Source organism: Melanostigma gelatinosum, assembly GCF_949748355.1.
Source record: "Melanostigma gelatinosum genome assembly, chromosome: 14".
Taxonomy (NCBI): Eukaryota; Metazoa; Chordata; class Actinopteri; order Perciformes; family Zoarcidae; genus Melanostigma; species Melanostigma gelatinosum.
This window is the reverse complement of record NC_136647.1, coordinates 5,277,035-5,289,726: the sequence shown is the minus strand read 5'-3', so window position 1 is coordinate 5,289,726 and position 12,692 is coordinate 5,277,035. Positions and strand designations below refer to the sequence as shown.

At 44.0% G+C, this 12,692-nt stretch overlaps 1 protein-coding gene across 4 annotated transcripts in view; it reads right to left on the bottom strand.

Annotated features, from left to right (window-relative positions):
• Nucleotides 1-12,471, bottom strand: part of dbn1 (drebrin 1) — a 74,997-nt gene extending 62,526 nt beyond the window's left edge. For all 4 annotated transcript variants that reach the window (XM_079283149.1, XM_079283150.1, XM_079283151.1 and 1 more), the window contains exon 1: nucleotides 12,350-12,471. In XM_079283149.1, coding sequence (XP_079139275.1) covers nucleotides 12,350-12,432 — 83 coding nt within the window. In that variant the 5' untranslated portion in view covers nucleotides 12,433-12,471. The remainder of the gene's footprint in view (nucleotides 1-12,349) is intronic.
• Nucleotides 12,472-12,692: the final 221 nt, after the last annotated feature.

Below are 12,692 nucleotides of genomic sequence, written 5' to 3'. Positions count from 1 at the left end.
ACATTCATCTGCAAATATACTGCAAAGTACGTTTGTTTCGTGACATTGCTGTCATCGTACCCACTCATCAGCTCTCACACTAAACACAGAACAATCAAACACAGAGATAAGAGTGATTCACACACACACACACACACACACACACACACACACACACACACACACACACACACACACACACACACACACACACACACACACACACACACACACACACACACACACACACACACACACACACACACACACACACACACACACACACACACACAGTCCCAGGCAGTGTCAGAGTGACTCAGAGGTCCACAGCGGACAAACACTGACCTCCGTCCCTCCGTCCATTGTTTACAAAGCGATAGCGGGGGATGAACTGTGAGTCTCGACTGCTTTAGCATCAGAAGGTTCCGTTTGAACGGAACAGAGCAGCATGATGGGATACGTTGACAGCGAGGGAGTAACAAAAAACACGTTTCCAAAAAAATACAGGTAGGAGTCAGCTCTCTGAAAAGGCAGAAATGAAGAAAGGGTCTGGACAAAAAAAAAAGTACAGGGAGGGTAGAGTTTAAAAAGAAAAATCCCAAGTGCGGGGGGGCGACAGATGATACTGGGAATGACAGGGGAAAGTAGAAATGATGAGGAGTGATGAAGAGGAACTGTAGCTGAAATAAAAGCCGCTCTACTGAGACGGAGACTGCCTGCTCTCAACAAGTATACATGACAAATACGGTTTTCTGTTCGGCTTAAACTCTGTGGTGCGAGATTAAGATTGATGAATCCTCATCAAACAGGAGATACCGCAGAGGTGAACATCGCCAACTACAGTTACGGCCTAAAGTCCACTTTGTACAGAGGGTAACTGGTTTAAAAAGCCATTACGTTCCAGTCCAGAGGTCAGATAAAGAGCCCCGCTCACAGGCAAAAAGAGACTCAACAACATTGACTTCCAATCTGAATCCAGCCAGAGCGCCGACCGGCAGCAGCGGCTTCAGCTCTGATGGCTTTTTATTCAATAAAACAACAGACTAAATGGCATTAAGTCTCCCAGAGGCAAAACTGCCACCAGTATTTCAACATAGGACGAGGTTAGCTTCAGGTACTTCTATGTACTAGAAACATGAGGAAATAGATCAATGAAGGCAGGCACCGGACTGTAAAGCTGCTAACAGGATATGAAGGGAACTTTTGAAATGTCCTTTTAAAAATAAATGCGAATTATGCGCGTTTCCATCAACTGGTGTGGAGAGTAGAGGACGGCTTGGCCCTCGAAACCATCTGAAGGAGGAACGAGGAGAGAATTTAAACCTTTTTTGTAAAGGTAACTTGAGCCAGGGTTCGCTGTAGCAGAAAATTAAAGTATGTCAGCGGCCCGCCATGATTGAATAATGTATGAATATCTAACACTGAATTTTATAACGACACTGATTAAGGAAACTGTTCAGCGGACTCTCATATGTGACCCCCACCAACTGTCTGCCGGTGTTTCCCGTCTTTACACTCAACTATAGCATCAACAATAACCAAACTAAATCTACTATATCTGCTGTTTACTTTGTGGTATTACTACTGTTACTAAAAGGTCTGTCTACTTCTTCCGCCGGCCGTGTGTGGATTAAAGTGTATACAAGGCTAAAACACGCCAACTGCGATTGTGTTCGCCGACGAGCATACATTAAATAATTGTGTTTTAACGGGCTCCGTCGTACTGCTTTGATCCCATAATGATGGCATTGTTGGTGTGGATGTGAACATAGAGCAGCCAAATCCAGTCCTTAAGAGAGCAGAGGACACAGCGGCCTACATGTGGCATTACAAACACTCTCGTTTGCTTTTTGACCTGAGAACACTGAAAGAGAGCAACAGCCAAGAATTCAACCACCCACCCACCCACACACACCCACACACACAAGCTTCAGTCTTTTCCAGCTTGTTTCAGTGGTTTAATCACCGACAGCCTTGAGTCTCGTCAAAGGCTGACGATCAGAGAGTGTCAAAGGCTTCAGAATCCTTGAAACAAACAGCTTTCCTTCACCTCGCAAAGTCATCCATCAATTTTCTCTGTTCTCACTGTGGACGGTCGAGGCCGTGGATGAATCAGAAGCTTCTCGTTTGAAGGCTCTACGATACATTTTTGAATGACACCGCTTCTAAAAACACTGAACAGCGAAACGGCTGCGGAATCACATCGCTGAATCATCTGCAACACTTTTTAAAATGTAATAAATGCACAAGAGTTTTGGGAGGCAGGGTTAACAGCTGAAACCCTAATGCCTAACCAGGCATTCGATCAGGTAATCATCTCAACGCTTGCTGCTCGGTCGGCACAGTCAGTATCTGCATCGGGTGTTCTTCAAGCTCGCAGCTAAAACTCAGCGTGGGAGAATTCATTCTGCAGTAAAAGTATTGCTTTTTCTGTCCAACTAGCATCATGTTTGACTGCAGTGTGTACATGAACATGTATTTGTACTCCACTTGGCAGATGCCTCAATTAACTTGAACGGCCTGTTCATCGAAATGAGACTCAGCCGATTTATTTTTCCACGGAGAACTCCAAAGAAAAGTGCCATTTGACCGGACTGCGGCGATCAGGATCTTTTACAACTCAATTCAGCTTATTTATATGAAATATTACAATAAACGTATATTTGCCACTATTCCAGGACAAGACACATTCTTTCAGCTGTTTTGTAACTGCAGCACGGCTCCATCACAAGAGCTGAGCTGTGTTCCAAGATGGCGTCACATTCATTCCAATCAAAGTTGCCCGCTGGATGCTGAAAACCTGTTTCAGGCTTCCTACGTGTATTTGGGTCCACACAGCGTGCTCATTAGAGTCCTCCAGACGACTTCCTGCTGACCCCACGCGCACAGGAATGACGTGAAAACATGTCAAATGTCTTTGGATCGAATTGAATTGGACGTCAGATTAAGATTGTCGAGTTCTTGTGACACTTAAATCATTTGACAGTCGTCTTTGTAGTTTCTGCCTCCCGTGGACTCGAAACACATTTCATTGCACTGAGGAAAAGCCCCATATTGGCTCCTTGTCTCACGTACAGAGGAAGCAGAGAGTCTCTCGTTGTCCTTGGGAGGCTTAAACCACGGCACCGCTTGTTTAAAGCGGCGCTAAATGCGGTCTGTAGAATACCTGCTGTATGTTCTTTAAAGAGGATATCAACACATCAAAATAAAATAGAGAAATCACGTCATTATTTCTGAACGCTTTCTCTTTCTGCATAAAGCGATGAGTCCTGTACTCTGGTTGTAAATGTAAAATGTGTGAAAGCAAAGCTAAAAATAACAGCTGACTGACTTCTCTTTTCTGGCCAATTTGATCTCCCTCTTCTTCTTCTCCTCCTCCTCCTCCTCTCCCTCGTGCTGTGAAACTGAGAGTGCAGAGTGCAAATGATTCACACTCACACAGAGATGGGAAAAAAAAAGTATTTAGAAAAAGCTTCGAGGCTGCAAACTGCAACGCTCCCTTTTTGAACTCAGAACCTTTGACAGCCTGACACTCGGCCTGACTACATGTGCACTTTAAGTGGACTGTTCATTGAACAAAAGCTGGCTTTTGGCTCAACCGGCTGTTGTACATTTTTCCTGACATTCACCTCCTGTGTTAAATGTGTTAAAAAAGGTTGTACCTTCACTCCCTCAGCCCCAGAGTTTGTGACATCTTCCTTTGTTTTCCATCAAAAGAAAAACCTTATTGAGCAGGCTTGAGCAGAAAAACCTCACTGACACTCATCTTCATATGAAACATCTCTCCTCCTGATGGAGTCACAGTTAACTAATTGGTACAGTCCAGTGACCAAAAACGAACATTTTAATGACAAATTATTCATTTAGCAAGCTAAAGATCATCACATTTACAGATTCCAGATCCTCCACGAAGAGGATATGCCACATTTCTTTGTTTCGTATCTCTGTAAACTGAATCTCTTTGGGTTTGGACTGTTGTTCGAGGAAAACAAACAATTCAAAGACGCCATTTTGAGTTCTGGGGGAAAAAAATGTTTTTTTCAGATTTTCTCAGATTTTCTAGATGAATGGTTTAAAAGAAAGACCAATCGATTCATTGCGAATGAAACTGATCATCATTTGTAGCACAAGATGCACAGTTTTATGGAGTGAATATCAGACAGCTGCTGGAGTAACATTATAGCAATGAACCAGCTAAGATAAGGAAGAAGACTGCTAGTTAGCAAACACGGACATACAAAATGTTTTCAAATATATGGTTTCGCAAATGTTTAAAGCGGAAGAAATGCATGTTTGTAAGGCCTCATCAACACACACAGACCATATCAATGTCATGCAATGAGAAGGGAGGATCATAAGAGAGTCTGTAGTCAGTGAGGAGAGCAGATCAGCAGGGAGGTCCTGATACTCACCGTAAGTTTCACCAAAACAATTGAATGAATATTATCTTCATCTCCGTGGAGCAACAGCCCTTTGAAAACATCCAAATGCATTCCCCTAAATCAGAGCAGAGTTTAATCTGAGTGGAGACCCTCCTACTCCCAGATGTAAAAGTGACACGAGAGACTCAGTTAACAAGCTCTGGATTAAAAACAAATGTATCTTCAGTCCAGGTTTCTGCACCACCCAGCAGCTGCATCTGTACAGAGCTCCATATTGTACAATAAAGGCAGATTATGCGTTGCATCAGGAGGGAGTTACCACCAAATCCACCTTGGGTGAGTCATCCTGACACTGAATTCATCATCTCAGCTAAGTGTTTGTCTCTGTACTGGAAACAGCAGCAGGAGGACCCTTTGATAAACCTGCAGATCCAGGAGGAGGCCGAGCACCCGGGCCAGTTTCTTCTGCAGGACCAGATTGGATTAGCCACAGGCATGTTTGTGTCAGGTGGTAAGTGGTAGGAGCGTGTTTAGTGAGTAAATAAGGATTTATTTATTCATTTCTTCTGGGGAAAAGTTCGGAATGAGCCTTTAAAAAGTATCCCTGTGAGGCCTGAGGCGTGTCTGGTTTTGATTTGCTGGCTTCATCGTCTGGACTGCAGCGTAACGTCACCCTCCTCATCATGACGCTGACCTCGGCCCGACACGCCCGCCGTCCGACCCGAAATCTCCCATGTCTCTGGGACATTTACTGAAGGTTACGACCCAATTATGGAGCTGTGCCAGCAAGAAGAGAAGATGGAGGTGATGGAGAAAGATGAGATGGAGAGAAGTAAGCCGCACAGGAGGACAGGAGGAAGAGAGAGGCTGTATCTGGTGTGCTAACGGCTAACAGGCTAGCAAACTGGGAACAGGCTAGCGTGGGAACTTGTTGTGTCAGTTAGCAAACTCTGCATTAAAAAACTACAGATGTGTTTGAACCACCGTCTCCTAAATATAGATGTATAGATGCTAGAAGAGGGAGGGAAAGAAGACGAGGTAAATAGAGAAAAATTGATTTGAAAAGACTGGTCAATCGTTAAAAGTAGTAGAAAATAAGATAGGAAGAGGAGGCGGAGAAAGGGGAGGGAAGAAGAGCGACCGATCAATACAACGAGGAATATCCTTATCTGTCAAACATGTAGCATGGATTTGTTTCCCTAATGTCCCTTTCATGAGGTCAAACAACTGGGTCATCATTTCAGTTATGTAATTTCCATGTCGAAATAGTTTTAAAAAGGGTTTATTACGGAATTAAACAAAAATCGGAATCTTTCTAGATCAAAATAAAGGAACAAAACTGGCCATGGAGCTGCCATTTTCTGACTGAACGTACGTTTGCTCATGCAAATGCAGGAGCTATCAATGTAAAATGGACAGGAGATGAATTGTCCAGGGAGACGACGTCCAACTGTTTTTGACAAAGCAGCCATGACGAAGGTAAGAGTCTGCTTTGCATGTTGTACGACTGACCCTGTTCTATATTAATCTGAGGAGAGTGCAGAGAGAGCAGGAAACGTACTTCATATGGTTTTAATACCTGCTAAGAGCAGAAGGAAAAACAGAAGTTAAGTAAGTTGTAAGCTTCTGGCTGATGTCCTCAACACCTACAAGAAGTCAAAAGGTTAAATTTGGAGCCGTCTGAACATACTTCCTGACAGACTTGAGAAGAAACGGTCGTAAGAAATATGAAGCCGATTGGAAAACGTTGAGGATCCATTAATAATATGCTTCGTCTCTCACTGGCTCCAACAAGTCTAACAGCCAGACGAAACAATCGATGACAGGAGGCTGAGGGGTTTCAATGTGAATCCAACAGGGAAGATTTTACTCCACAACATTCACATACAGTGAACAGTACAGTCAGATTATTTTATCCGTTTTTAAACGTATGCATGCATGTTTGATTCATGAAAGCACACAAATACAACACGCTCCAGCCACCTGCAAGCTAATAAAAATATCATGTGACTGGAGTTGGGTCACATGTTCCCTCATCATTTGATGCTAGCGCTGTTACGAATCGCAGATTAATCAATTAGTCGATAAATGGTATATTTATAAAAAATATCCCAAAGTCCCAGTTCTCAGAAGTTGATGCTTTTCTTTGTCATTGATAAAAAGGTACAATAATGTCATATTTGTACGCTTTTGTACTGTTGGTCGAATAAAATACGCTATCTGGGCCAATGACATCCAATTTTCATCCATCCATTATCTTCCACTAATCCGCCGCCGGGGCAGCAGGCGTAGCAGGGGATTCCAGACTTCCCTTCCTGGGGGACTAAGAGTTGTTCCGAGGCAAGATGAGATGTATCAAGCGTGTTCTAGGTCTACCCCCGGGCCGCTTACCAGTTGGGAATGCCCAGAAAACCTCTCGGGGGAGGCGCCCAGAAGGCATCCCGATCAGATAGCCGAAACCACCTCAGCTGGCCCCTTTAGACGCAAGGGAGCCGCATCTCTACTCCGAGCTCCCACCAGATGTCTGAACGCCCTTCCTTCTTAGGCTGAGCCCAGCAATCCAACAAGAGGAAGCTCATTTAGGCCGCTTGTAGCGGCGATCTCATTCTTTCGGTCACAACCCAAAAGGTCATGACCGTAGGTGAGCGAGGGAACCAATGGACTTGTAAATACCATAGCTTCCCTCCTCTATTGCTCTCCCACAGGTTTCTTCCTCTTTCCTCCCCGTTAAAGGGTTTTTTTGGGGAGTTTTTCCTGTTCTGATGTGAGGGTTCCGGGACAAGAGGATGTCAAATGTGTACATATTGTAAAGCCCTCTGAGGCAAATTTGTAATTTGTGATTTTGGGCTGTACAAAAATAAATTGAATTGAATTGAATAGCTTGATGATAAATGAGTCACATTATCTTTTATCATCAAACCATTCAGTCAGGCCTTGTTTGGAAGATTTATACACTCATTTATTCAAGTTTTTCCTTTCCTTTGTTACCTGTCTAAGTAAATCCACCACCAAAGGACACCACGAGCCCAGAGTGCCAAGGTGCGTGGCTTGTAGCTGTTTTTTTACAGCACTGTTTTGTTGTTCACTTGACCTCCTTAGTGCTGCATTGAATAACCAACCTTGAACCCATCAGTCTGAACAGAAACCTTTCAGCGGTAAATAAAAAAACATGTATAAATGAATAGCCAAGTAGAAAAATGTGAGCAACGAGAGAAAATTCATAAAAAGAACAACTGCGTCAGACCTGACGGTTCTCTGTCTGAGAGCTGCAATTAATGAAACATGACTCAGAGTCCGCCGACCCTCCTGCTCGGCTCCTCTTACCACCAGTTTCTTCTTTTGTCAAGCTGCCAGAGGTGACTCGTCAGGTAATGGCCTCCCCAAACAGCTGGAGGGGGTCAAAGGGTCATATGACAGCAGCCTCGGGCCGATCAGCATTCCTGAACGTCTGCGGACTGTTTGATATTGGATAACCCTGAATCACTCACTGCCCTGTTTTCACAACGTCACCTTCGCTACAGTCTGACATTTGTGGTTGGAGAGCCGACGGTCTTCTCTTCGTCCTTCAGGCGCTGGATGAAATTATGAGAACACGCCGTAAACGTCGATCCCATCTTGTTCCAGCTCTCAGATCTCCAAGCTGATATTCTCACTTTGAATACAGCAGCATTTGAAAGCAGGTTAGCAATAACACGCCTTCATACATTGAATACGAATATGCACATCGCCGTCCGTTAACACAAATCAATTTGCTAAAAACCTAAAATAAAAGTTGTAGGACTGCTGAGTTAAGTCCTTTCCACCAGCCTTGAAGTCCCTATGCAACCAAATGTTGATGTCTAAATGCTTCCTGCTGCCACAGGACATTGTTCACCACATGACATGAGGTCAAAGAGGGTAAACAAGCTCCTCTTGCAGAAAGCATATAGCTTGAGTGCCGGATATGCTCTTAAAAAAACGTAGACAATGCAAATGTGATGATTACTTCTCTAGGAACTAGGAATGTCTGTACAAAATGTCATGATAATCCATCCCATAACTGTTGAGGTATGTCAGTCTGGACCAACGTGTTAGACCGACCAACACTGCCATCCGTAGAGTCCGGCTGCTGCACTGCTAGTGGTTTAGATCACATGATGTATAAGAACAAGTCACGGCAGGGTTGTACTCAGTACATGAAAAGTGCAGAGTGTTTTGTCATTTAATTAACAACTTTAGAGCAAAACAATGACATTTGTGTTGGTATGCTTGTTATCATCAAGACGACGTAATCGTGTACCACGATATATGATTTCATCACGATATGATGTGATTGAAAAGCGATACATTCTCATACGGGATTCTCTCCCAGCCCCGAGAACTAGCATCATTTTAATAAAGTCCTTCTCTGCATCGCTCTCCTCTGAGAGCTGAGACACAAGCTGCAGGAGGATGCCAGGCTGGGAGATAAGGCCCGTTCACAGGGACACACATTATGTGAGGATGTAGTTGATGAATAAACCGCTACAGCTTTGTGTTCCAGGAATAAAAAGAGAAAAACACACCTTCCTGATTGATTCCAATGCTGACACAAAAAGAGCCGGAGACACGAATCAAACCTTTACAAGATAAAGACGACGTAGCAGGTAATGAAGATGAAGAGGACGGCGAAGATGAAGAGAAAAAAAAACAAGCCTAAAGGAATGTACACCGGACACCAAAAGACCACTCAATTTGTGGGGAATTTAATTTAAATCCAGTTCACGCCAAAAATTTAAGATTATTTCCATCATAGTCTGCCGATTAAAATAGTGCAAAGAAATGTCATTTCAATTTACCAAAGTGCTTGTTTTGTCCAACCAATGGTCCAAACCCCAGAAAGATTGGGTTCACGGTAACTGGAGAAAAACAATCAGCAAAATCCAAACATTTTGAAGCTCGAACTATTTCAGTAACTACTGCAGTAGCCTGATGATAGAAATAAAATTGTGTTTCTTGCTGCAACGGATATCTACTTGAATTTTCAATTTCTCTTCTCGATAATTTTCTCCTTGTATTGTTTGGTCTATAAAATCGTGAAAAGTATCCCACGGCCATTTTAAAGGCGACATGGAAGCTGTTAGGAGCATTAAACAGTTTTTGTTGCTGCCTAATATACATCATTATTCTTTATAAGCTATGCAGGAAGGTAATCCTCAATGCAACCTTAAACAGCTCCGATTGGTTGATTGTTTTTTACATTAATGTGCACACAAACACCAGACCCATGAAGCCAGACTGCTACTGCCCTTATTTAGCTTCAAGAAGGATCTTCGACGGGTAGATGGGTGTGTCATTATTCGGACAGAGGGGGGTGGAGGGTGTCCCGTGTTGTTTGGGGTCAGTGGCGTTTAGAAGTCTCTGCCTTTGTTCAAATCTCATCAAGTGTGAAAAAACGGGGGCAGGCCTGCGGCCCTCCGCGTCGTCTCTCTGCTGCACCAGATCATCCCACAGAGCAAGCAAACAGTTGAGAGGACAAACATTAACCTGTGGGTTGATCGTTGGCAGCTGTCACTCGCATTAACAGGACGGGGTGACACGCAAACATTGTGATGCCAGAGCTTGGAGGAAGGAGAGTCTGAGTGAAGGGGGGGGGGGGGGGCATAATTTCCTGTCTGGATCAACAACTTAACAAGCAGTTAACAATGACGTCTTTCCATCTTTTTTTAGAGCTCAGTGCCAGACTGTTGTGACCTCAGGAAGAGATAGAAATTAGACTTTGTCAGTCGATGTGTGAATAACATCTCACATGATTGACTGTAGTCAATAAACAACCCCAAAACGAAGCCATGAGAGTGATACAGAGGTGTTTCCAGAGGGCCAGGTATCCAACCGCAATACTTTTTGAGTACCGAGCAAAAAGTGGTAAAGTTTACTTCTTCTTTGATCAGACTTTGCCTCATTTAAAATCATATATTTGGTCAATTGCAACAACAATTGTCCTATTTTGTTACATCTAATATTGGCATCAAAAAAAGGGGGTTTTGTATTGTTAACAGTATTTCATATACTGGCGCTGGTATCCAAAGCTTTCACTGTCCAGCATGACAAACCTCCCATCCTGCCTTGATTTGTTATAATGACCCTAAACGTGGTGTTGCAGCTTTCAAAGGTATTTGTTCAATTCCCCGAATACACAATGTTATTTCACTCCCAATCTCCAACTACAGGGGAGTGCATCCCAAATATGTGATACATTCGAATCCCCAAAGCATTGGATATTGTATTCATTGTTTATTTACAGGGTTGCAACAGAAGTTTGTTCTTGGTCCAAACCAAGAACAAAATGTGGAACCAAAACCACGGAGGCTACAAACTGAAAGCAGAACCACTGCGTGTGTTTTCAAGTCAATCTGACCTCATTTAGACTAATGGCCGGCAACAGATGGCACAGGTTCACATTTCTCCCAACAACTCAAAAACAGGATCTGTAATCTGAGCTGAAACACTGCCCGACCTGCAGTGATTTGGAACTTAGTGGCGACTGTTGTGAGCGGCCTGTGAATTCAATGACACCACTTAAATCAAAAGCATCCTTTTAAAATAAAGAGATGACAACAAGTCACAATGTGAAACGGGAACCTAAAAGATGAACAGCTGAATCTGCAGCTCAAGTCAACTCGGCCATACCTACAAAAGAATGGGTTCACCTATTTACATAAACCGAACTAAGTACTTCTATTACCGTAGGCCGTATGCATGTAATGAGCGGAAATCAAGACAGGAAAGAGATATTTCCCTCAGGAGTTGGTGGAGACCAAAAACAGAGCTAAAAGAGAGATAGTGTTGGACTTACATTCACGGACTTCCTTTTTTTCTTTTAGCATCACTTTCATTCAAGTGTTTTAATTTTGCTTTGAAACCATGTTTGAATTTTGTTCCTTCAGTGTGGATGTAAATTCTTGGCCCTTACATGGTCACATTGTGTTTTTTATGTCTCTAATTCTAAAAGGTGCATCTTGTGTTTTTTCTACCAATGCATAAAAGAGAATTTATCAAAAACAACTTTCCACTGAAAATAGTTTGATTTCTATATTTGAAGACTTGGGACAAAATGTTCTTTTGCGGGTTTATGATCCGACCTTGTCTGGAATTCAAAGAAAATTCCCACTTGTGCATTTCCACATTTCTAGTACTCGTTTTCAAAAACCTTGCTTCATGAGAACTTTAAAGCCGAATACAATGCGGTTTGAGCGCAGTGGTTTCACTTCCACGTTCTATATTTCAGCATGCTATGTGCTTGCCACCTCGTGCACTATTTCCAAGTGAGGAAAAGGCCACAAAGAGTGATGATGGAAGCCCCCCCCACCCAACCCCCTCCCGGCCTCGCCCCTCGATTGGGGATGCAGGGGCTCATCAGTATCTCTGGACCAGGCCCGTTTACCCATGCTGAAGCCTCACACACACACACAAACACACACGAACACACTCACACACACACGCATGCGCTGCTGCATCGCGTTGCATAAAAGCCTGAAATTGCTTCCAGCTGGCTGCGAGTAAACCTGGTCCCGACTGAGGGGAAACAAAGCGGTCCGCTTGCACAATTATTTCTCCAGTGCGCACACGGTGTTACACAGCAGCAGCGCACATTGCCCCGACTCTGCAGTGCAGTTCAGTCCAGACACGAAAAACCTGCTGCTCTCCTGATCTATAACCAAAAAAAATACAAAACTCTCACTTTCACCGCTTTAAGAGCTTCCTCCGGCTCGCAGCCGCTGAATGCGCGTAATTACGCAGAGCTAAAGACACAAACTGAGTTGACAGCGCGTGGAGCAGTGGGGGAATCTGCCCGGGCTGTATAGTTTACACCACTACGGGTATGATGATGATGATGATGATGCTGCACTGTGTGCCCTGCGCATCCTCAGCGTGCACCAACCCCGGATAAGAAAACCCCGAGGGACGCCGAGAGAGCAGCAACGCAGAGAGAGAGAGAGGAGATAGCCGTGCCGGGGCGCAGGACTCACCAGTCGGTGTCCGAGGTCTCGTCGATGACGTCCTGGTAGGCGGTCAGCAGCTCCAGTCTGTTCTTGCCGAGATTCACAGCCATGTTTCTGTCCCTGCAAGCATCCAGACCGCTGCTGATGGAGAGAGACACGGAGTGAGACTAGAGAGGAGGAGGAGGAGGCGCTCTGACTGGTGGAGACAAAGAGACCATAACGATGTCCGAGGGGTCCTAGCGCCGGAACTCATAGCCTGATGGGTCCTAGTGCCGACAAGTTCACTTCTACAGCTGTACAAAGACATCAGCTGCTGTCAGATGCAAAATAAAAACAAAACGAGGTCTGTATAATGTCAAAAAAGGAGAAG